At 33.9% G+C, this 26,242-nt stretch overlaps 1 protein-coding gene across 2 annotated transcripts in view; it reads right to left on the bottom strand.

The window, feature by feature from the left end:
* Window positions 1-23,830, bottom strand: part of SLC25A36 (solute carrier family 25 member 36) — a 30,427-nt gene extending 6,597 nt beyond the window's left edge. Inside the window, exons 1-6 of one of the 2 annotated variants that reach the window (XM_034439439.3) lie at window positions 23,692-23,830; window positions 15,148-15,309; window positions 12,119-12,196; window positions 8,664-8,764; window positions 2,680-2,746; window positions 386-675 (exon numbers count right to left, since the gene is read on the bottom strand). In XM_034439439.3, coding sequence (XP_034295330.1) covers window positions 386-675; window positions 2,680-2,746; window positions 8,664-8,764; window positions 12,119-12,196; window positions 15,148-15,309; window positions 23,692-23,732 — 739 coding nt within the window. In that variant the 5' untranslated portion in view covers window positions 23,733-23,830. Of the gene's footprint in view, window positions 1-385; window positions 676-2,679; window positions 2,747-8,663; window positions 8,765-12,118; window positions 12,197-15,147; window positions 15,310-19,940; window positions 20,601-23,691 lie in introns of those variants that run through there. The other variant, XM_034439440.3, reaches the window with a different exon arrangement.
* Window positions 23,831-26,242: the final 2,412 nt, after the last annotated feature.

Raw genomic sequence — 26,242 nt, 5'->3', positions numbered from 1 at the left:
CTACCTCTCTTTGAAATGGTCTTCCCAAGAAATAAAACCTGTTACTTGCACTGTTTTTTTCAGAACCAGGTATTCTTGTCCTGGCTATGTATATGTCTGCACTACACTAGAATAATGACTTTAAACTATGTTAAAATCTATCTTGTATGATTTATTAATTGTATTTTATTATTTTTGGTTTATAATGTTCTAGAAATGTCAGCAGTGGATATTTTTAGTAATTAGGTTTGGCTAGCATTTTCATCAGTTTTCTGAAAACTGCATGTTCTTAAAGAAAACAAATATGGTCATCATTTAACTCAAATAATTTTAACAGTCTATGATTTGTTGCAATATACGGATTATCTTATTTTGTTCACCATTTTTCTAAGCAAAAGATCCTTACCGTGTGGATAGGCAATAGATGTAGCGCAGGTTTTCGAAGTGGCTGCAGCTGCCATCATACTAACAAAATCAGATGCTTTTTTGACAGGCTCATCCTCCTTACTCATTCCAGAAGCAGAATTACATTCCAAGATTTTTTGTTTAATATTCTCATAAATAACAAAATGAATAACAGTCTCTGATATGCCTGCGTAAGAGGCAGACATCCCTCGGTAAAAACCTTTAATTCCATCTGACCGATAAACTTTGCGTACACATTCAAAAGCATTCATCCGTCTTTCTCCACGATTCCTAAAATGGAAAACAAAACAAAAATAAAAATTACTTTGGAATCTGAATAGTTTATAATATTCTACATAGAATCAGTATGACATACTCAATTCAGCAAAGTGGCCCAAAGCTTGCAAAGTTCTCACATTTGCATATTGTTTCATGCAATCATTTATACATAATCAATGATCAAAGAAAAGATACAGCCTTTCACCTACATACAAATTGCCTGACTGTATTAACCCTGATTAAATTTCAACTAGAACTATATGCCTCAATGTCTCTCAAGGCACAGAATGTTGTAAAATGGGTTGGTCATGTGACTAATCTGATTTTATGACTTTTCAGTTGTTAAGTTGTTAAGTGAATACTGTGGTCAAACTATTTCAAATAAAAGGTTCTGCTATGGGTATGATTTTGCAAAAAACTAAGTGCCAATTGTTGGCAAAACTTTTGTAAAACTCCATCTTGTGACCACTGGCACTGCAAACAGTTGTAAATGCAGCTATGTTGTCGAGTGCCCAAAGCTTGGTCATGCTTGCATAGTTTTTTATATTCTCTAATAGAGACACATATGATATCAATCAAGACTAGCATTTCAATCTTAGTTCAATATGTCTGGATGTTCAGATGAATATGTAAGAAAGGCTTCTTTAAATATGTTCTTTATTCATCAAATTGCCAGTGTCACAAGCTAAAGCCTTATGACTGATGCATTTTGGATCAATATTCTTTCATTTAAAAGCCCTTCTTTAAAGTCAATTTTTTATTTGTGTGTCTTCAAGTCAGTCTTGGTTTCTAGTGGTTGCCTGGAGTAGTCCTTGAAGATTTTGTAGCAAGATGTTTGGACATAAGACTAGGACCTTGAGTCTTCGGAGAAAGGAGGCATACAAGTTGAACAAACAAATAAATAAATAAATAAAGGGGCTGACCTAAAGTCACTTAGCTGCTTTACGTCTAAGCAGGAAGACATAAGCAGAAAAGTTCTTATTTCTGAACTTTCTTTGAATTGCAGACTTAAGATTACTTCTTTCAATGTTTTTTTCTATGCCATTTAGACTGTAAAGAAGCCACTATAACCTGTATTATTGATAGGTTCTATGCTCCAAGTCATTGCCAATCAACAATTTGCTTCAGATTTCTTGTAAATTCATGTTCCATAGAAGCACAAAATAAAAAATTAAGAACTGAAAATTATGTTTCTCATTAAAAGGATTAAAATATATCTTAATTCATACAGATCAGAGGTGGGTTTCAGCAGGTTCTGACCAATTCTGGAGAACCGGTAGGGGAAATTTTGAGTAGTTCGGAGAAATGGTAGTAAAAATTCTGACTGGCCCCGCCCACATCTATTCTCTGCCTCCCAAGTCCCAGCTGATCAGGAGGAAATGTGGATTTTGCAATAACCTTCCCCTGGAGTGGGGTGGGAATGGATATTTTACAGTATCCTTCCCCTGCCACGCCCACCAAGCCATGCCATGCCACGCCCACAGAACTGGTAGTAAAATTTTTTGAAACACACCACTGATAGATATGATATTTCTAGTCCATGTAATAAAGGCATGATGATACCCAGTTACATTTTACAGCTTCAGGTATAAATATTCTACAGAGTACATGCTATAATATCTCTGAAATCTAAAGTAGATATTGAAAACAAATGTTTTCAGGCATATGCAAAAGTATGTGTGTGTGTGTGTGTGTTTTGAGACACTGAAGTAAAAAAAAGATAGATGTATCAATTTCCAGCAAGTCAACAGGTTCATTTTAAAACAGATGTAAGACAGTAGTTAATAATGGAACTTTATTGGGTCCTTTCATTAACTTTTTACAATGTAACTTGTATTGTACCTTATGATTCTTGACGAATGTATCTTTTCGTTTATGTACACTGAGAGCATATGCAACAAGACAAATTCCTTGTGTGTCCAATCACACTTGGCCAATAAAGAATTCTATTCTATTTTAACTAATTTTATACATACCAATCTACTTATATTTTCAAGAGATTATTGGAGATTTTACCTTGCATCAAGTTGTAATCGTGTCTTTACTAACCAAATTGGATTAGTTACTGTGATTGCAGTAAAACCTAAACAAACAGTTAAAAAAATAAATTATTTTTTCTAACATCATGGCAACAATTTGCTAAACTACAACATATACAGCAAGAAGATATAAACTGACTTGTACTATGTTTATTGTAAAAATTCAGAAATAATTATCTACCAACATTTTATTACTAAAAGTCCACAAGGCCAATAATACTCTGCATGATTTCAAAAATACATTTGTTATTCAAAAATTATTAACCATAGGCTTGTACCATTTTATTAATATAAATTTCATTTGGCACCTGTTCTTCAGTTTGAAACAAGGCCAGCTAAATCTAAATATAATCCATAAAAGTAAATTGCAAATAACATTAAACCACATCAATAAATTATTCTCTGTGAATTTACTTTACACATTAAAAATTCAGAACAGATAATAAAAATATGCTAACTAAACAACAGTCAGACAGCTTTATATAAATACTTCAAATATTTGATAAAATAGAAGTTGGATATCATACAATTTATGCCAGCAACTACTACTTAACAATCAAAGTGGGCCACAGAAATTCTCATACACAGAAAAACAAATTATTAGTTAAAGGAATGTGAATATTTATATACTGTGACCTATTAATAAGCAGGCAAGATAATGACTATTCAAAGTTCCAGTAAGATGATATTGCTGAGACTACTAGATAAAAGTTTATCTCACCCACTGCAGAATCATAAAATACGGAAAGCAGAAGGCTGAAAGGGTAGTTTTTAATAGCTGTTCAGTTATAAGATTAATATAAAATGCAACATTTATAAGGTGACACAGAAGGGAGAATAAATTTTACTAGATTCTGACCACCCACTTATTATTATTCTATTGGAAAGAAATGCACTACTCTTGCTATCACAAATCCTACTTTCTTCCTAAAGAAAATGGATATAAGGATCTTAAGAGTCAGTATTCGGATTATCTTTAAGATTTTGTCACATTCCAAACCAGAGAATGTAGAAACTTGATTTGCTAATGTCATATGTAGAGCTTCTAGATAATTTCTACAGTTGCTCACAGCAAAAAACTATACTTAAAACAGCACAATCCTATATATGTCTATTCAGATGGAAGTCCCATTCAATGGTGTTAGTATTATTTATAAAATTACAGCCTTAAAAAGTATAAATAAAATTTAATTTTATTAGTTTTGAAATTGATCTACTTTAAAAGAAACCATCCAATTTTTAAAATTTCAATGATTGTTTTGAGTGCAAACATTTTAATTATTTTCATATTTATAAAGTTATCTTAGAATGCTTCAAATAAATCAGTAACATTCTCATTCTCCCAACATTATAATTTCTAAAAAGCTTATTATTTCACCTCTTTCATGAGTCTTTCCTTTAAACAGTTTGAAGTTCCACTGCACTTTTTACCCATTTGAGCTCTAAATTGACTTGGATGTTTCTACACAACAAACAAAATTATTTTCTTGCTATTTTGTTTAAACATTAGATTCTAATTTTACAATAATCATTGCTACCTTGGGAAATACAACATAAAACAGTATAATATACTTTAAGCTTAAACTTTATTTCACAATAAAAAGATATTATCTGAAGCTATGCTCTTTACTTGTATATCTTTAATATTGACATATAAGATGCACTCTTTTTTTCACTGGGAGAAATGGTTGGGTTTCAATATTTTAAAAATGGCTTTTTTACATAAGCTATTTGTACTCCAAACAAAATCCTTTCATTGTGGGCAGAAAGTGATTTTAAATCATATAAAAATAAAACATATGTAGAATCACAATTTTTATTTATGGTTTGAGACTAAAATTCTATAAATCCTAGGAAAAAGGCTCCCAGATAAAACTTACTTCTGAGCAGATATGCATAGGACTGTACTGTAAACTTATTTAATTCTGAAACCTATTGGCTGAAAACTCTGACTACGGCGAACAGCAAGTAAACAGAAGATTTTTAGAGGAAAAATACCTTGTTTCAATTAAAACATCTCAAAATCCCAGAAATAATTTGTGCCAACTTTGTGAGACAAACTGAATTGATAAATCAATATGAACACAAGTAATGCTAAACTGTTTTTAAAGAGGGAAAAAAAGGCTCTGATCAATGAATTCAATTAACTGCAATGTTATTAGGTGCAATTGTGAATAACTACTTTGAAATTTACAGAGAAATTTCTGTGTAAATTCTGAATATTATTAAAAAGAGTTTACTAAACAAATTAGGTTAATTTTATAGCAGTTAATTAAAAGGTTTTCCACCTCTCCCCAAACTGAATGAAAGAAACAGCTGAGTGAACAATATATGCAACTGGAATTCAGAAAGAAAGATTCCCCTTAGGCTGTTTCTTTAAGAGTGGTTACAAACCCAAACTCTGGTTCTTACGCTACAGGCTGCAAGAGATGCTCAGTTCAGTACTCACGAGGTTTAAGTTAGTCCATATTTCTGCAGGAAGTGACCTGCGGATGGGGAACATGAGATGACACGATCTCACTCTTTCACGGGAGAAATGTACAGTAAATGCCTAAAATAGACACAGGCTTTTCTGTATCATAACAACAAGCAGTGACCTCATCAGATACATGTGACAAAACTGAATCCCATTGGAAGGGTTTGTGACTTAATAAAAGGTGAGATCTAATTTTTAAAAGTTTAGAACAGTAAAAAATAAAAAAGAATACAGGCCACAAATATTTAAAAAAGGATTTTGTAAAATGCACTGAGTACTGAAATTTTTGCCATCTGCAGCAATTTAACCATTTTATATCATAAAATACTTACCTATGAACTTTAAAGAAACCCAAAATATTGCTTTGGCTTTGTTTTAAAAATAATTTAAAATGCTAACCTTGTCATCAGAAATAATATAATGCTGAAATAAATGTCACTTTGAATATGAAGTTATCCCTGAACTTTGCTATTACAGATCAAGCTAGTTTTGAGCTTTATTAAAAGCATTAACAAAGGGGAGAGGGAAATGAGCAAAATCATAGTTCAGTTATTTATCTCCTCTTTTCAAAACAAATGTTTAAACAGATGTTTATATCAGAGATTGTGAAAAAAAATTTAAAATTGAAAACGGTAAATTTTGCTACTGCTATATAAAATACATGAAGAAGATGATTAGTGGGAAAAGCCAATGAATTACAAAACTAGACAGTTCTCCGTGATATAATATTTTTCTGTTTCATATTAGAATTGGTGTAACAGGAATAATTTCTCAGAAAACAAAAGCTTTAAAGTATACATTTTGTATTTATGGCCAATACTACCTGGAAAAACCTAAGCCAGTGATTTTTTAAAATAATTTTCACAGAACTGTTATCACACAACAGCTGTAATATCATATCCAACAAATGAGCAAAGGCCTTGTATTGATCAGGAATATAAAACTTTTAGTGGAATAGGTATTCAAATGGTAATGCTGTTCCTGTTACTCATCCACAGAAAATGGGATACAGCTATACTAGGGTGGCAAAATGTCATCTGTACTTAGCATACATCTGTATCTGCCAGTGTTATAGTTGGACTCATTACATAGAACAGCATAAAAGGAACAAGAGTAATATTTAGAAATATTATAGTACTTTATCTAGTTTCTGTAATGGTATCAGAATAAATGTACAAGGTTTTTCTGAATTTCTAACAACACTTGCCTGAATAGTCAATGTATATTAGTCTTTTTTGCTCACCAAGAATGCAGTGATATCCATGACAAAATGGCTAACAAAATATTTTTTACTGGATAACAAAATATTAAGACATACTAGTCACTAAACATGTAATATTTAGGCTTTGATAAATTTATTTAACTTTTGTAAAAAAATATTACCTGTATGATTTAATATATTAAATATTTGTTTTAAAAAACAATTGAAAATTACCAAAAAAAGTAATGATTGAGAAAGTTAAGAAAGAATTCATACTTTATGAAAAATTTTAAAATATATTTGTATACAGAAAGTCTAATATTGTATTTGTTCCTTAAGATTTCCACATATTCTTAATTGTACCAGTAGCTATAAACTAAAATGTATCTTGCAGGCAGAATTGTTAATCGTTTAACTTAATACAATAAGTAAGCATTTTAAAAAGCAAAAATGACAAGGTTAGCATTTTTCTCATATGCTGTTTGTATTAGTTATGAGACAATACAGCCAAAATTATATGTCAGTAGTTTTATATGTATTTAAGAAATTTTTCAAATGCATCTATGGGATTTCTAAAACTATGCTAGTTCAAAGGGAAAGTAGCTACCTTCAAAGCCAATATGCACAGGACATTCTTTTTCACCAACCATGTAGTTTAGGTATATAACTGCAAAGCTGAATGTTATTTCCAGTCAATTTTTTGTAAGCACATGAACAAGATAATTTCATGTAATAAGAACAGAATCACAGAAATTCAAAAGAGGTAGCTTTTTATATTAAACGTAGAACAAAGCATATTTGTCTCAAAGTGACAGCTATGAAAAACTAAGTAATTAAAGAAATAAATCTAAAATAGAATTTTCATGTAAATAATTTAAATCATAATATCAAAAATACTGCTGGATAGGCAAACTGGATTTGCATGTAGATATGAAATTTGCCAACAAATCAATTTTCTACATATTCTGGGCAAATATGCATATTTACAACCATTACAACAACCAGGTAATTAATCTTTAATCTAATTCCAAACAACTATTAATGTGTAATACACAGGTCATTTTCTGTTAAAAAAAAGATTACTAATCCATTTTCATCTTCTGCTCTGTTCTTTGTCAAGAGAAATTTAATTTCTTTTTAACTTCTGGGAAAAAAAGAAGACAGGTAACAATCTCTAAATCAATGTACAATTTTAAATGAATCCTCAATTGCACTGTTGCCCATTCCCTCCCATTCCCATGGATTTCTGATACAGCTACTTAAAATTTAAACTTCTATTCTCCAAAATAATAAGACATGACTATGGTTATTAATTATATGGGCATTTTTGTCTCCCAAACATGCCAGGATTCTGATGTAGAACATATTGTGCAAGCCATTAATTGAAACATTTATTCTAAAATAGCACAATCTTACAAAAACATCACATGCCTCAGAGATCATATGGGGCTTACCATCAGATAACTGTTACAGAATTACAACTCCATGAATTCTATTATTAATTCTGAATAAACATGTAAATAATATTGGAGTGCAATTTTTTTATCTCCTCCATTTCCTAAGAAACTCATTCTTGTATCCTACCCCTCACCCACCCACCAGCCGCCAAAAGGAAAAAAAATGCTTGTTTTCTTGCTCCCTTCTTATGAAGGCAATGAGCTTTGAGGAATTATCTGATACAAGCTGGTGTAAAAAGAAGATATTGCAGGTGACTTATCAGAGGAAGAAGTTTGCAATAGAAAATCTGTCAATGAAGAGAAAAAAAGAGAGGCTCCTTTATAAAATTTGCTTAGCTTGACAGAACTATGTCAAAGATTCAAAGGGAAATGGTGCACTGGAGCATACTTAAGTGAGCACATGTAAGAGTTGCTGGCATCTCTTAAAAGCATATGTATATTTCCCTGTAATTATACGGCTACTGTTTTGTAATCCCAGGAAATAATACAGCTTCTTTAAAGAGTTAATGGAAATGTAATGCTCCTGCATGCTACAAATCACCTTTTTCCTTACTCCAAATCACTGAGTAGTCCTACAAACTATGTCCACGATTCACTAACTTGGAGTTATGAAGAAAATAAAATGCTTCTAACTCAATCTTCTATTAATGCTTGTAGCAGGTATTCATACACAATCAGTAGACTTTCATATACAGTATTTTAGTCACTGTATTTTCATTATATTCTAAACTCTCTGTTTCCATTACTTCTTTAGGGTTCATTTATTATTGCAGCCATTCCATTAGTAGCTTTTAAATAGATTAAAGTAAGAATTCAAAAATCCTTACCTGCCACTCCAGCTGAGGTCATATGTACTTGAGTAGAATCTGGCTCAAATACGTTATTCATAATTTCTTTGGACTTGGAATAAGTTGCAAAATATAGTGCTCTAAAAGTAGAACAAAAACAGTTAACCACAACATAGCTCTGCTTTAGACCAATATTAATAGTTGCAGTAAGAAACAATAGTAGTGTGTCCACAGTAGTGTGTCTCAGGTGAAGTGTGTGGAAGTGCAGTTTCCTGATCACCATCTCAGCTCGTGTGAGTGAACTGGCAAGACTCACCACCTCAGTTTCACCTCTTCACATGCACTGACCGCTTGCTTCCCCACTTCCATTCCTGCCTCCCGAAGTGCTCTCTGCCCGTCAGCTGGTTTGTGAGATTAGATCAGTGGCAGAAAACTGGTTCATCAATGCAGGCAAGTGATAATATAAATGCTCATGAATGCTCAAATTCAAGTAATTAAGAAGTGTCCAGTGTAGTTAACATTATGGAGGTTCACATATGTTCAGCTAACTGGAACTATGTCTGATAAAAGCAATTCAAAAAGAAGAGTAATAAGAGATTTAAGCAACAAAAAATGGGAATTTATTGAGCAGATATCCTTGACTTAATATTCAGAGATTTCTGCTGAATAGTATTCTTTAGCAAATTGTATTTAGATTTATTATTATATGACATATGATAATAAAATAATTCACAATACATATCATGCCTGATTTTAAAAGGCCTCTCAAATCAATGATACGGGAGAGCACATATATGTGGGCTATAATTATTTTACAATATTAATTTCCATGAAGACAAACTATAAGGGATGTGTAACTGGATAGTCTCCTTGCATTTTCTGAATGTTTATTTAAGTTTGAAAAATGCTACTCTAAACTTTCAATATTTAAAAAGGAAGTATATGGTTATACTATTGAAGCAGGGGTGAAATGCTCCCAGTTCGGACCGGATCGCCCAATCCAGTAGCGATGGAGGCGGGTGGTTCGGAGAACCGGTAGCAAAAATCCCTGCCCACCCCATGCCCAGCTGAGCCGCACAATCATCAGAGGCTTTTTCTTTTAATTTTTAAAAGCATTTTTTCTACAACCGCTTCGGCCGAAAAAATGCTTTTAAAAGTTAAAAAAAAAAGCCTCTGATGATCGCGCGGCTCAACTGGAATCATCAAAGGGATCGTCAGCTGATGATCCCAGCTGAGTTGCCTGACCGCAGAGGTTTTTTTTCTTTTAAATGCCTCTGATGATCCAAGCTGAGTTGCCTGATCAGCAGAGGCTTTTTTTCTTTTATATGCCTCTGCTGATCAAAGCTGAGTTGCCTCTGCCGATCAGGCAACTCAGCTGGGATCGTCAGAGCCTTTTGAAAGCATTATTTTACAACCTCTTCGCCGAAGTTGTAGAAAAAATGGTTTTAAAAGAAAAAAAAATTGGCCACGCCCACCCAGTCACATTACCCATCACCACCAAGCCACGCCCACAGAACTAGTAGTAACAAATTTTAGATTTTACCACTGTATTGAAGTATTAAAACTTGAATGCTAACGATTCCACTATGTCTAATAGTTAGGTATATTACTATAACACTAAATATTTAATGATATTATTTTAACAGGTAGACTTTTAAAATGAACTTAATAATCAAGAATAAACCAGATTATTATTTTCCATAACATCTTTGTACTTAGGTGGCTTGGAAAATGCTATCCACACGGGTTATGATCTGAATAAATTAATTCACACATCAGAACATTAAGTTAATGCCATTAGCTTTGCAAACATGTTGCCTTTCACAAAATGTGATAAAGTGGTTGTTTTACGTGATGTAGTTAGCAACGGGGAATTTGAAATCAGTGGTGTATACTATATATGTTTTAAAACAGGCGTCATTATGTCTTATTCAAATAGAGAAGTGCTGTTAAAGCTACTCAGCAATGTTTAAACAAAACATAAATGTATTTGTCCAAAGTTGATGACTTGAAAAGGATTAGAAATTATTCATAACCCCAAGAATACATAAGCAAATGGACAAGTATAATACAAAAATTGGGAGAAAGTCCACAATTATGTTTTTACTCATAGGTGAGAGAACTAGATAATATATTTTTCAGGTTAATTCCCATTTCTCCCCAACCTTCTGATTTCTATTTTTTTTTTTTGTTCTATTCAAGTGTTTTTGTTTATTCCTTATGTTTGCATAAAGGATTATATAAAGGATTATTTTTGCCTACTTTTTCTCCAATGCAGTGGTTAATGGATTATATAAACTAACTGTTTATTAGAAAATTTAATTAATAAGTCATCTGCCTTACTCCTGGATTAGGTTTACATTTTTTTTAAAATTCTCTCACTGGTGATAATAGTCAAAATCACAACTTTAATCCTCTACTGAAATCTTTATTAAACATATACAAACAATTAGAGGACATGGTAAACTTAAATCTGTGAAGTTTGTATAATTTTTATTAATGTGATGGCAGTTATGATACTGCAAAACTAAGCAGTCCTTCATAAGATTATCAGAACCTTAAGTACAACCATATCCATAACAAGACTAAAATAATATTATTTGTCCCCAATGCAAGCATCTAAAAGGAATCATGTTGAATCAACTCTTGGTGTCTAAAAGCTTTGAGACAAGTGGATAAATTGCAAATTGGACCTGCCCGGATGATTCAAGTCTCTTATTTCCTGCAAATAATGACTGAATTTAACTCAGAGGATAATTCATTTTAGCATACCCTAGTATGCATCCAAAACTGGGCAGGCAGCCATATGACTCATTCACAGAATTGCTGTTTCTTAGCATGCTTCGTCCTCTGCCATTACAAACTATTTCTTTTTCATAGTTCATTCCACACATTCATCTTCTACAGAGGGATAATAAACATAATATCTACACAAATCCTATATTGACTATCACTCTGTAAGTCTGACCTTATTTTGTACAATGTGAATTACAGGGAACTGATATTCTGATTATACATGGATCAAACTTTTATTAAAATTGTCCTAAATAAAATGGATTGTACCTATTTTACCAAGCATTGTAAAATTAAAATTAACTGAATATATAGATATTTATGTATATATCTCAGTTATATAGTTGCAAGACTGAATGACATTTGTTTACAGAAAATTTCAATTCCCAAATTAGAAAAAAATACAATAGCAGATATTGTTGTTTATATAGTTTCCAATTATAGTGTATTTTAACTTGAGAGTGTGATGCAAGTTTACATGGTTGGCATTTTTGCCAGGATGCATAAAATGACCATAAATATTAAAAGGAGAATTTACATCATACTTATATTGAAAGTTCAATAATTGTGACTAAATAGTGATAGTAAGGATAGAAAAACAGCTTCCCAAAAAGCAATTATGTAACTTCAAAATAATGAAAAGCATTACAAATTTCTCTTATCATGAAATAATCCAAATAAAACATTTTTTTTCAGTTTACCTGGATGGAGCCACGCCTACCAAGTTAGGACCTAGTCCTCTGAAAAATGACCGGGGACCCTCATTTTGTAAGATCATCCTGTGAAAGAAGCACATATATGATACAATAAAGGAGATTTAAGATTAGATGGAGAGATTCCAGTTAATCCAGTCTACAGAATATCTGTTAAACAAATGTTGTGGTTCCTATATGGAACATTCCACTTCAGAATGGCAGTGATCTAAGCAGAAGCTGTGATATTGCAAAACTAGCATTGCTTGTCTCCAACAACTACATTTTTACCACAATTTTTTGTAATATTGCTTATATGGTATAGGGAAATGGTGTGTGTGTGGGGGGGGGGGGGTTTACTGTCTACCAAGAATAGAATATTTACCAAACAGAATAAGGGAAAGATTATAGGGTACTATAGTTAATCGAAATGCAACGCATACAACTATTCCTCAACAAAAACTGTAAGTCATGAGCCACCATATGGTGAGGTCCTAAAAGCAAGCAAAGCAATAAGCATCTAACAGGAAATAAGAACAAATTAATGTTATGTGCCAATTTCACTGTAATGAAAAGCCTGAAAATATCAATTAAATCATATCAACTAGGATTACTGAAGAGAATCACTATTTTAATATATTTTCCTTTAAATTCAGTCTTCTGAGCCTTAGAACAAGGATTTCACATTCTAAATGCATCCAAGATCCAGTTAGATAAAAATCAGCTGCAAGTCTGAATCTGAAATATCAGGTATACTGTAGTAGCTAAAACATGTATTCTCCAGTTTTAATTTTGTCTCTGTAATGACATGCTGTTTTACTCATTATCCGCAGACAAGCATATATATAATATAAGCAATGTGGTCCAAGTTTTCATAAAATGTCACAAAAGAAATATTCTACTTTTATCACCAATTATCTTGCAAACTAGAAAATCTCCTGAAGCAGCTTCACTTAGGTTTGCAGGAGACAATTGGTCAAATGCTTCAAGGATAGGCACTTTGTTTGCATCAGTGGGCTTTGTAAAGAACATCTTTTAATATTTCTCAACTTATTATTGGTGACCCATACTGTGCCATGTAACACTGAAATGTTATTTAGTTTCAACCGTTAAAATACTGTGTTTTCTGAGCTAGTTTAGGAAACTCTCAAAATTAACATTTTGAGTGTTATCTAATTATCTAATATCAACATGCTATATACTGCAGCATATTTATCAATAGTGTCCTGTATTATCAGAATGTCTTTAAAGTATTTCTTGTACAAATAGAAATACAGGTTGATGACATAAAGATTGAGCAAACTGCAAACAGTATTTTTTTTTAAAAAAATCCAAGCTCACTTGAAACTGTTTAAGCCAAACAGCCCAACAGCATTATGCAATAAATTATAGTAGTTTCACATGTCAATATTAATTCTTGGTAACAATATTGGAAGTAAATGATCCTCCCAATTTCTCCTCTTATTGTACAGTCAAAATATGAAGAGTTTCTATTATAAGAATTGCTTATAAACAAATTGGTTTCCACTATGCTTTTAATCCACCTGAACAAAATTCAGAGCTCTGAAGTATGTTGTCCAACTGCATTCCTGAATGATCATATACCTTTAATTATTTAGAGAGTTAAGGTATAATTTTGCAATCTTAGCCATCAGGTGCATCAGTACACAAGATAAGCAAGATCAACAAGAATATTAATTTTCTGTTAATTTAACTATAGTTGATGCATATATGCTCCTCATGCCTTTCTCTTAAATATAATTTATGTGTAAATTTTGGAAAGTTTTTTCAAACAGCAGAGTTTGAGGAATTCTCAGAAACTTCAAAATGATGCCCATTATAATGCCCATTTAATTCCTAGTTTAACTGAACTATCTTTGCTAGTTACAGAACGCTGGCAATCATTTATGGATTGGGGACCACATTGCATCAAATAGTAAATCATTATTGGTTTTATTAGTAGACTACTCAACCTACTGAGGTAATGACTGACTGGGAACATTGATATACATGCAAACCCAACCCCACTTTGCAAAATTCATTAAATCATTGGCTTTTTTTAATTGTGGGAAAATATCTGAAAGGAGGCTTTGTATCATGTGCATTTGAATACAAACAGAAAGAAATCCTTAGCTACTTTTACTCACATTCCAATGTGAAAGATCCTTTCAAAATACTTTTAAATCTCCCTACTCAGGGTGGAAAATCAAAGAACAGAGATACTGTTTTCTGAACACCTTAACAAAGCTGTTGCAAAAATTTCCAGGTTGAGACATATTGGCTGCAGCCAAAATGTGTACCAAATGAGTTTAGGAACAAGCGAAAATAATTACATGTTTCAGCAACAGAAATAAAACTAATTGCTGACATCCACAAAAACCAGGATATCTAGCTCATACCACTTTTAATATTCAAAATATCAATGTGAAGGAAACTAAGGTGGAAACTTATGATTTATCCATAAATACATTAATAGAGCGCTTTCCTTTTAGTATTCATTCAGCAAGATCAAGATTGATTGTTTTTGGCTGGAACACACATTCTGGTTCAGTTGCGTCACTTATCCTAAATAAAGGATTTAAATAAAGGATAGTGCTGGCTAGTTTTCCAAGGTCTTTAGCTCCTGGCTTTGACATATACCATGTAAATAAATAAAACAGCAGAAGTAACTCTTATGATCAAAGAAATCATTCTACACAAGATTTCAACAAGTGAATATCAACCATATTATCAAAAACTTGTGAAACTCTACTTTGCAAACTAAAGGAGTAGATACCAAAATAAAGATGATAATATGGACAAGTTGAACTTTACTTGAAGGGAGTACGTTTTATTTTAATTTTACCTTTTAAAATTTGTTCTTGTAAGATACTTAAAATGAATTTCTGTTAATAGTAAGAGGTAATCTGATGCTATTCAAAGTGAAATTCCATGTCCATACTCTATAAAAACAGGTCACCTAAACTTGTTCTCTACCAAGTATTCTTATTTAACATAAAGCCTTATTATAGACAGAAGTAAGAAGAAATAGCGCTCACTTAAAGCAATGAAAAGCCCGTGGAGAAACCCGATTAACACTTGCTCCATTCACAGTATTCAGCTGAACTTCAGAAATGTAGAGAGTAATAGATGATGATTGCAATCGTGTTTTCAGAACTTCTAGTGGACATGTCAAGATTGCAGCTACTGTGCCTCCACATCTGCAAAGAAAAAAAATTGGGATTATCACATTGAGAAATGTATTCATTTCATAAAAATTAAATTTTATATCTCTCCCTCTTAATAGCCTTATAATTTTCACCAAAAAGACTAGTAATATTCATTAGGTGATCTAGATCATGTTGAAACATACCATGTTTTCTCAGCCTCAGCTAAAAAAGACTATTAATTTAGACGCTATTTATAAAAATATTATTTCTTCGTTTTACATCATTTCTATGCTACCAAACCTCAAAAGAAATTTATAGAACTACATAAAACCATATGAACAATTCTATTATACTTCATGCAAACTTGTATTCCACACCAACCTCTCGTCCATCAAAATTTCTGAAACAGTTTTGTCTTCAGGGGGTATGCTATTCAGATTTCCGGAAGCTAGCTGCTCTATGGGAGCATATTAGAGATGGAGAAAAATGCTGGATAAACATAATTTATCCAGTTACAATTTAAAATAAAAAATAGAAAAAATCATCCAATATTTCAACAATGTTATTTTTAACTAGCATATGTTTACTTGCATTTTATTTTTTGTACTTTCTGGAATATGAAGGAATATTAGAATTGAACTGAATCATTAATTTCTGTACTTTAGAATGTAATATTACTGTTAATTTTTCAAAAAGCTTAATGTAATTCATACCTCTGATATTGAAACCTATTGAAAGAAGAATTACAGATATGCTATCTACTATCAACTATTATAATCTGCCCTGCAAGACCTCCTGCACATTGCTACATTTTTATTTTGAATTTCTAAAACCGAATAAGGATAGTTTTAGCTATTGAGCAGCAATTTCCATCATTTTCTGGAAAGGAAGATGAAATTGTTGGCAACTCCATAATCATTACATAATCAATTCTTTGAATCAGAATTCCTCCTCCAACAAAATTCCACTATTGATACACTTCAATTAACTTCACTATTATGTTATTCTTTTTGCAAGAAACCTGGCTTACTTTAGCCAAAACAATAAATTCCGTTTTCTTCTCTTTGGGCTTCTAGTCTGTAAATGTATTCCTACATTTCAATTACTGTGAACACTCCCAGAAAACTCAATACAGATCCAGATTGATAAAATGACTCGCCTAATATAATTTCCTATCCTATGATGATATACAGTAAAGCTCTGAGAAGATACATCAGGAAAACTGAATGTTCTTTTATCTGGTGTCAGAATAAAGAATTAGATTTATTTTATTTGTATGAGTTTGTATATATTCATACAAAATGTCCACTATATATACAAACTGTAATGCCCAGTATAGAACTGAATTCACCATTTGTGTATTCTTTCTAAATAAAATTCAGTCTAAGTGACTAAATAGTATATCAACAGAGTTCTTAAGGAAAACAAGACATGTTATTTTAGTCAAGCTGCCAGGTACAAAAATTGACAAATGTGGGTTTTTAAATAGGAGACTTAATGTTCAATACACTTTTTTTTCTAAAAAAAAAGATCTTACATTTATTTACTAAACTATTTCAAGAAACATAGCAAAAGAAACAGGAATATATTTAACTTCATTTTCTTATTAATGGAAACTGGTGATTTCAATACATAACCTCGTGTTTATCACAAGTACTGTATGACTGTTTTTAAATTAAATATGACTTGTTAAACAAAGAGGATATACTAAATTCGATCAGTTTAGTAGAGGAACATTTCAAAACAAACGTAATGTTTTGATACAATGCACATATTTATTTTTAACATATAGTAAGTGGTAAGATGAATTTGAAATCAAATTGATTTTCAAAGTTCATAAACATTGATGATAATTTGAACTACAGAAGAATTTGCCTATAAGAAGTTTGGCATACATGAAAAATGCTGCAAAGACAGCATTTTCATTTTACTACTTTTATTTCTTAATAGGCTTCTCTATTATATTATTGTAAAACTTACATAATACATTACATTATTTGATGCAATGGCATTTATACAATACTAATATTAGTACTTCAAAGTTAAATAACTTAAATCATTAAAGATACAAAAAAATAAGGTATTATATCAGTATTAACTATCATGTCAGTGTTAACAGGCATGAGATTATTTAGTTTCTTATCCAGAACTAAATATAACATTAAAAAACTGCTACAAATTTAATCAAAATATTTGTTGTACCAAATGGGCTTCTACCTTTCTTAATATTAAAATATCCATTGTAATGTTACTTACATACTTGTCTATGTTGAAAAAAATAAATCAAATTTGACACTAAAAATAAAAAAGAATAGAAAAGGCAAAAGAAGAGAGAAGCTACTTGTTTCCTAACTTCCCATTTTCAGCTTCTGCTATGTTACTATATAAAGATTAATGTCTCTTAGAAGCCAAAGTGAAAATGTATATACATTTGCAATACTGCATATATGGGAATCATTCTTGCCTAAATTTGATTAACTTCTGTTATAAATATATACTACCTTATTCTACCTTTTTTATTTTGGTAACTCCTTCCTTTCTTTAGAACATGCTATTTTTTTTTTTTTTGGTTAAAATAGTTTTGTAAAGCAGTAAAAGTGGCCTATTTTGATTTCATTATTCTACAGCAAAATAAAACTAAAGAAAAGCAAAAAGGCTTTTGCTGGCTGCTTGTAATAAAAATACTTGGGACTGATAACTCTAAGCTACTTTCACCCTGCTCTGCACATGATTACACACATATTTTTTGTGTTTTACTGACTGAGAGATTAGGCAGAAGCCTTCAACTACTCTAATAACAAGGCAGTCAAGGTCTGTAACATACCTTCTGCACAGTATGAACTTTGACCAACTTTCTGAGAATTGGAAGCAGAGAAAGAAGTCCTACCATAGGAAACAACCCAGAATAAAAAGGAAAATTACAAGTTTTGAGAAATCATATGCCTGAGTGATATATGGTTACTTTGTCCACAAGAAAAACTCTACTGAATTAAGAGAGATAAAAATCCTGGGGAAATAATGGAACAATGGGAAGCCCATAAGATGTCAAAATGAGTGTTGTATTATAACAGCACAAGCTGTTTTATACTTGCATAATATTATGCATAAATATGTAAGGGAAAAATTTGCATTGTCGTGTTGCAATACATGCTTCATCACTTGCATGTCCTTACTCCCCATGACAGACAGAATGAAATAATCACATTCCTAAAAGAATTATTGACTGTCCACGTAGACCGCCCCCAAATATGCAAATACAAAACCAGAGACCATTCAAAAATGAAAAATTAATTGGTAAACCTGGGTGAAAGGAGAAAGAATAAATTTAACATGTAGATTTGTTATTTACTGTTCCTCACATCAAAAAATAAGGATTTAAGTTCAAAACATACTGCTACATTAATCAGTTGCACCAAGGAATATTTTTATGCTCGAAGACTTTTCTGGTAATACTAAAAAATCACGACTTTAAAGAAACCAATTTGATCACTAAGTAGCAGCACAGAAATCTAACTCTTCCCAATTTTCTTTCAGTTGTCTGGATGTATCTATTTTGCTTGCAAGCCCTATATAAATCTAGCAATTTTATTACAACATGAGGGATCACAAAATTCTTTCAGGGAAAGTTATATTTATGGATTTGGCATGGAATTTAATTCTGCTCAAATGTAAGCTTATTTGTATAAGGAAACCACTTCCTTTAGCTTGGGAGTTTTTCATGCCCAACTAAAATATATTCTGTGCATCTCAACATTACAGGGCATATTTTGACTGTTTTTGCAACACAATCAACAGTAAATCAGCCAGCAATATATTAGTTTTGTCAGTTGTGTGTAAACTTACCAGAGATTTGCTAAATATATAGATAGGCTCATTCTTTTCACATAAAACTAACCTCTAGTACTTGGTCTTTCAGCTAGATTGAATGGGCTGTATATCTGATAAATGCATATAAGATTACAATCCAAATTGTTGGAGTATATGATCTATTTCTTATTTATACAAGGTCTATACACAAGAGAAGTGTTGGAGTTAGAACCAGTTATTTCTCAATCAGCTTGAAGATATGCCAGAAAGAAAATGCACCTACTAAACTGCAGTGGATTATAAAATCAACTGTATATTTCAAGAAATTGATATTATCCAGAGAAATAACTTTTATGCATTCAAATGAATAAAAGTATACACCTAGTATACACCTGTTTGCAAGTTAGAACAACATACTCCAGCCCCCAACAATAATTGATAAAGAAAAATAAAAAACGCAATAGGGAGAAAACTAGCCAATTCAAGATCATAATCTCTGCACAGACAGACAGAAGTTTTAACTTTCTTCCCTGCAGCACACAACACGAATGTTACAGATGTATCGCACCATTTTATTTTAAATCTCCCCGTGAAATACTAGTAAAAATCTGTATTACCTGCATTAGTGCACGGTGACTTAAAAATGGCTCGAAGTCAGTCAGAAATTTCTTTTAGTCTTAATTCAAATCATTCCCACAACTTCCATTCTATTTTGAGAAAAAAATGTCTATCCTACGCCTACACCCTTCCCTTCCACACGCTCCACCAATTAAATGCCATGCGCCACATATTACACAAAAGTTTTGTCTATGGAGCAGACAGTCAATAAAGGTTAAGGCAGAAAAGAAGAGAGGTTACCATAATATTTCACCTACCCTCCAGCAAAGAGATGTACGCAAATGTCTCTCTGGCTCATGTTCTCATTCTTATCCCGGTTAAAATAGAAGGAAGATCGAACGGGAGAAGCTTCTCCCACTCCGCTTTCTTGCTAATCTGAACGGCGAAGAACACAAACTAGGAAACCCCAAGGCTGCTTCCTCGGAGACGAAAAACTCCGGTCCCAGCAGGAGGCAAGAGCAGCACCAACCAGCAGGCAAAAGCGCAGCCGCCCGGCCTCTCGCTTCCAAGGCGAGGCGAAGCGAAGCCCAATATAAACAGACACGGCCATTGGCTCACGAGGGACCGTGACATCACCGGCTGAAGTTATGCTGGCTTTGTGCACGTGACTACGTACTGAACTCTATACCGACGCAAAGCACGAGCATCCCCCCCCACACCTCAAAAACAAAACAAAACAATAAAACATCCAAAGTTAATTATGCCGGGATAGCGAGGGCAGGATGAGCAAGAGATGTTGCACCATCTAGGTTGCCATCTAGGGAAGCGCATTGCTTTCGCGTTTCTCTTTCCTTTCTTGGGATCAAGGTCCCTTTAAGTCGTTGAATTCCACTTCCGAGTAAATATGCTTTGGAGAGGGCTATAGATGCACCTGCTTGCAAGGAGCAGAGGAGTCTAGAGACCTTTTTTTTCTGTTTGTCTCTCGCGGGTGGGAACTCACAGACGCGTCTAGCTCCCCACCCCCCTTTTCTGTCAGAGGGAAAAAGTGGGCGTGGGAGCTATTCATCTCCCTCGTGAGATTTAGTTCACCCAATTTTCTGGATCTATTAAGCAAAGATCGTTGGATATATCCTATAGATTCAGGTAGTGATGGGCTCAAACAATATCCAATGGTTTCACCTATACCATTGGATATTGTTTTGGTGGAATTTTTTTAGGTTTTTAAAAGAGTTTAGTACATAAAATGGATCACTATCTCTCCCGTGTATGTTCACAATTCTAGTCCCTGTTGTACTCCCATCAATTTTATTAATTTTGGAAGAATACAAGGAGAGAGAGATGATAGTCAGCTTTACAAATATCTCCTTTCCACACTATTTCTCCTTCCTCATCCCTATGGAACTCAACATCTCAGACTGCAACTACTTATCAGTTTGTTCATGTATTTTAGCTCCAGGACTTTTCTATACTTCCAATAGTTCTACAAAAAGATTCCAACCCCCTACCCCATCTCTTTCAAACTTCAACTGGTATAAGTATTTTTAAAAATTGCATGGCCATTGGCTTTGGGAAAATTCTATCATTTATATTATTTCCTTATTACAACTATCAAGAGAATTAGACATTCTTTAGAAATGATTGAATAAGCACTAAAAAACCCAATGGACTTAATGGATTTGACCCTATTATCTGCTAAGAGCCAATTTTTGTGAACTGTTGGGAGTGAACAGATAAACCCAATGGGATTTTACTTCTGTGTAAGTAGCCTTCTCCAATTCAGCACTTTCAGATGTGCTGGATGACAACTATTCATATAATGTTGTTGGATGTTAAGGAAGTTAAAATCCAACACAGTACTATGTTTTTTTTTTAAAAAAAATCTTACCTTGTTTTAAAAAAGCTTGATTTGATTATACTGTTTGCTACTTTCTGCATCTTTCTTAGTTATTTCTTGACAATTTACTGAACTGCATTAGTACTATCTTCCCTTTCAAAGTTTATGCTATCTTGAGAATTTAAATGGATGGTATCTGTCACTTTTTAAAGAAAGAAACTCTGAATACTATTTCAGTATAAGATACAAATGGGATAGTGTTAAAACATAATCTACGTCTCCATGAATCAACAGAACTTTGCATTCCTTAGCACACCTAGATAAGACTGCAATTGAAAATATCTGAAAAGTTTTTTCTTTCATATTCACCTCTCCTGAACATACTTTTGTGACTTTACTCTTTTTCTTGGTTATTTTAAGTGCATTTCTCCAAACATGGAAAAAGTCCAACTTGTTTAAAAGGAACAAATACAGGTCTGATAATTCTGCAGCAAGATTACATTTTTTCCCACCTCCAAATGGGGAATTTATTATAAAAGACTGCTGAGGCATGTTTGTATTATATTTGTAGCAACGTATGTGTAAAGATAATCCAATGACGTTAAATCATTTATGCAGATGGTTTACCTGCTATTCCTAAAACGCTAGGATCAATATTTTCCACACTGAGTGAAAACAGCTCAAGCCCTGATCATACTAAATGGACATGTGTAATACATACTGAGGAGCACCTGAATTCATATATCATTTGATCTTAAAGGGTTTGAAAACAATGTTGCAAAATTCACTGCTTAATTTATCTTGATTTAAAACCTATATATTAAGATGTTGATTGATTATTGCTTTAAGCCTTAGCAGCTCATAATCCTCCATGAATGAACAAAACGCTACTTTCAGTAGCATAGTGTAACTGGTAAAGCGTATTTTGGCAACATCTGTGGTAAGTGAACCAAGATGAATACACCACTACATAACCAAATATGCTCCTTACATATTTGCATGCAATGTCATAATACAAACTAAATGTGGACATGTATAAGAATTCAATTAATAAAAACTAACATCCTGTTTTGATATAGTTTGTCTAAACATATTTGTTTCAATTAAGAATCAAACTTCATAAAAATCTATTAAATCTGTAGTTTTAGGATTCCTGTATCCTGCTAAAAAATGGGTTAACTACAAAATAGATTAACTCAATATTGTTTTCTGAGTCAATCCATGTACACCCACATAACTATTTATGCTTGATTTATAACCTACCTTTCATTCAGGAACTCAAGGCAATATAAATACCAATTTATTCAACTATTCATGGCTTAGTCACAGTGCATGTGTCAACCTCACACGATTGTTATGCTATGCTATGTATATATTATTCAGTTTGAATTTGTTCATGAATAAGCAGTGATATGACATAAATGGAATCTCCCTATAATGTCCAGGGAATAGCATCAAACCTTCTCTTGATGACACTTGGATCTTGCATTTTTAGCTTGAAATCACACAAAATTCCTTTAGTTCAACTGAAAAATTATTTACCTGAATACCATTATATAAGAATTCCTATTTTATTTATGGTTTTAAGACTATTGCTGCAATAAAAATAACACAGAACTGAAATTGAACCGTTTGCAACTTCCAAAAAGAGATTCCTGCCTTCCAATTAAAAGAAACAGAAAAAAGAAGCAACGAAACAGAAAAAAAAAAGAAACATCCTCCCCCTAAAATCCAACTCTTGCACAGAGGCAATTTCATTAGTCAGAGTCAGAAGATAATTCCTTATATATCCTTATTTTTCGGGCTTCAAATCCTACCGTCCAATACGCAAACAACCCCATTCCTCCCCATTCTAGCTTTACATCGGAGTCAACTTGCCTTATTAAGGCCTCCTGCGTTCATCTGGGCTGCCTCCACGGCCAGGCCCCACACTAATCATCCCGGCCAGCACCAGATGCTTCTAACTCTCGGGAAGCCATTTCTACGGCAGCTGCAGCAGGATGCCTCCTGCTTCCACCCAAGGTCTTTCTGCAAAATCAGGAGAAATCTCTCGCAGAGCTTACAGCTTCAGCAGGAGTTTTCCATATCACCCCCTTTAACTGCTGGCCAGCCTGGGCGAACCAGGGAAGCCCTCCGCCTCTACCCTTCAGCATCACAGCCGGCCAGAACCCTGGCGCACGTTTTCCCTTCTGACGCCCCACCCCAGGGCCCAAACCTGCCTCGATTCTACCTACCCTCCAGCAAATAAATGGATCGCGGTATCTTTCCAGCTCATTCTCTCTCATTCTTTTCTCCGGCGGTCGGGAGGGGGAGAGGAAGGGCAGGAGATGGCGTTGAGCACTTCCTTCCTCTGTGATTGCTTAAAGGTGCAGCAGCGCCTGGAAAGCCTCCGTGAGCGCCATCTTCTGAGCAAGGAAATAATTGTCATTTATGAAAAGCGATAAATGATCGCTCTGGAGTAGACTAGAGGCCCATTCAGAGAGAGGAAGAGCCCCCGCTTGCCTTATTATTTATTTATTTCGTCAAGCATGTATTTTATGACATACAAGTGTAAACGTAATCATAAATACATGAAAAGGATACGAATAAAAGAAAACATTAGGACAAGGACGGTAGGCACGCTGGTGCGCTTATGCACGCCCCTTACAGACATCTTAGGAATGGGGTGAGGTCTACAGTAGAGAGTTAAGGTTAAAGTTTTGGGGATTTGGGGAAGAAACCAGAGAGTCAGGTAGTGCATTCCAGGCGTTGACAACTCTGATACTGAAGTTGTATTTTTTGCAGTCTAGTTTGGATCGGTTTACCATGAGTTTGTATCTATTGTGTGCTCTTGTATTGTTTTGTTGTTTGTATATTGTTATGTTGAATTAAGCTTTACACGGAAGTGGTAGAAGCTTCAAATCAAAGAGGCTTACTTTAGCACTTAATGGATCTCGGTATTAGTTAAATATTCTGTTTTATTTGTTTAAATGTACTGACTGCCCAAATCCACTCAGTTGCAAATACTGTCGAACCTGGTTATTACTCGGACGTTTGAATATGGAGAAACCCACAACTACGATATCACTAATGAAGAAAACCCTGAAAAATGGCAGCGGCAAAGCCCATGTCTTCTGTTACCAACACAAATAGATATGCTCAGGCAGTCAACAGAAGTAGAAATCAATTTCTCCAAGGGGCTGCTACGCAACGCTGCTCCCTATTTGTGCACTTTAGCAGGGTAACGTTTCTCTCCCCGACCTTGAGCAACGATATAACAATGCAATTCTCTTCTACTTTTGGCCTCTATAGGTGCTTGGATTTTTCATTTGAGGATTGTTATAAAACACTAGTTATGGGAAGCTTAGTAATGCATGATCTGCCGCCGTCCGCACTGAAAACCAAGCATGGTAACTCTCTCACAAATACATGTATTTTAGATATTGTTTCGTTCAGCAACATCTCCCTGGCTTGGCAGTTAAGGAGTATTTTCTGTGGAAACTACAACTTCCAAAGACTGGCATGTAGCACGACGCTGTCTTACTTGGAAAAGAAGCGCTGTGAAACAGTCCCCTCTCTTGTCCCGCCCCTTCCTTTAAGCCAAAGGCGGCTCTGGCAGTAGGCATGCAGCCAGCAGATTGCAGGGCAAGCTCTTGACACGTACGTTTCACCAAGGGGAAGCTGGAAAATTGCGACAACTTTAACATTTAGGGCTAAGAATTATACTCCATGTGGTATAAAACCACAGGCGGTCGTAGAAAAACTGCACTTTTCCTGATCAATTTAACAGAGCAACAACAACATTTGGAAGGGATTTTAGAGGGCTTCTAGTCCAATCCCTGCTCAAACAAGAGACCCGGGGTGAAATCCAGCAGGTTCTGGCATGTTCTGGAGAACCGGTAGCCTAAATTTTGAGTAGTTCGGAGAACCGGCAAGTACCACCTCTGACTGGACCCAGAGTGAGATGGGAATGGAGATTTTGCAATATCCTTCTTCAAGAGTAGGGAGGGAATGGGGATTTTGCAGTATCCTTCCCTTGGAGTGGGGTGGAAATGGAGATTTTGCAGTATCCTTTCCCTGCCATGCCCACCACGCCTGCCAAGCCCACAGAACCGGTAGTTTAAAAAAAATTGAATTCACCACTGAAGAGACCTTGTACATTCCAGACAAATCACTCTCCAATCTCTTCTTAAAAACCTCTAGTGATGGATCACCACAGCTTCTGGAGGAAAGCCTTCACACTGTCAGGAACTTCTTAGTTCTAGGTTGGATCTTTCTTCAATAAGTTTCCAATTTACTTCTCCTGCCCTCAAGTGCTTTGGAGAATAGGTTGAACACCCCCCCTCCTTTCTGATAGCCTCTTAGATATAAGAAGATAGCTATCATCCCACACCTGGTCTTTCTTTTTGTTAGACACTAGACAGTTCCTGCAAGCATTCTTCATAGTGCCCAAGTCCTTTTTGTTGATCTTCTCTGCACTCTTTCTAGAGTCTCAACATTCTTTGTAGTGTGGTAACCCAAACCGGATGCAGTGTTCCAAGTGAGGTCTTAAAAAGGGTTATAAAGCAATACTAACACTTCATGTGATCTTGATTCACTTGCTCTGATTCTCAATAATAATCTGAGATTGCTGGAGATACAGCTACTGTATAGTCAATTGCTATATCTCACACTAGCACAGTTTTCAGTGAGATATTATCCTTTCTGGGATCTTTAGGAGGGTGGTGTCACACTAAATAACACAGCACATCAATAACTCCTAAGCCTCTTATTTTGTTAGTGGTTACAATAAAGCAAACTTTAGTT

This window comes from Pantherophis guttatus, chromosome 6 (genome assembly GCF_059756535.1).
Source record: "Pantherophis guttatus breed Tessera chromosome 6, ASM5975653v1, whole genome shotgun sequence".
Taxonomy (NCBI): Eukaryota; Metazoa; Chordata; class Lepidosauria; order Squamata; family Colubridae; genus Pantherophis; species Pantherophis guttatus.
The sequence above is the reverse complement of the archived record's forward strand: the minus strand, read 5'-3'. Positions and strand labels throughout refer to the sequence as shown.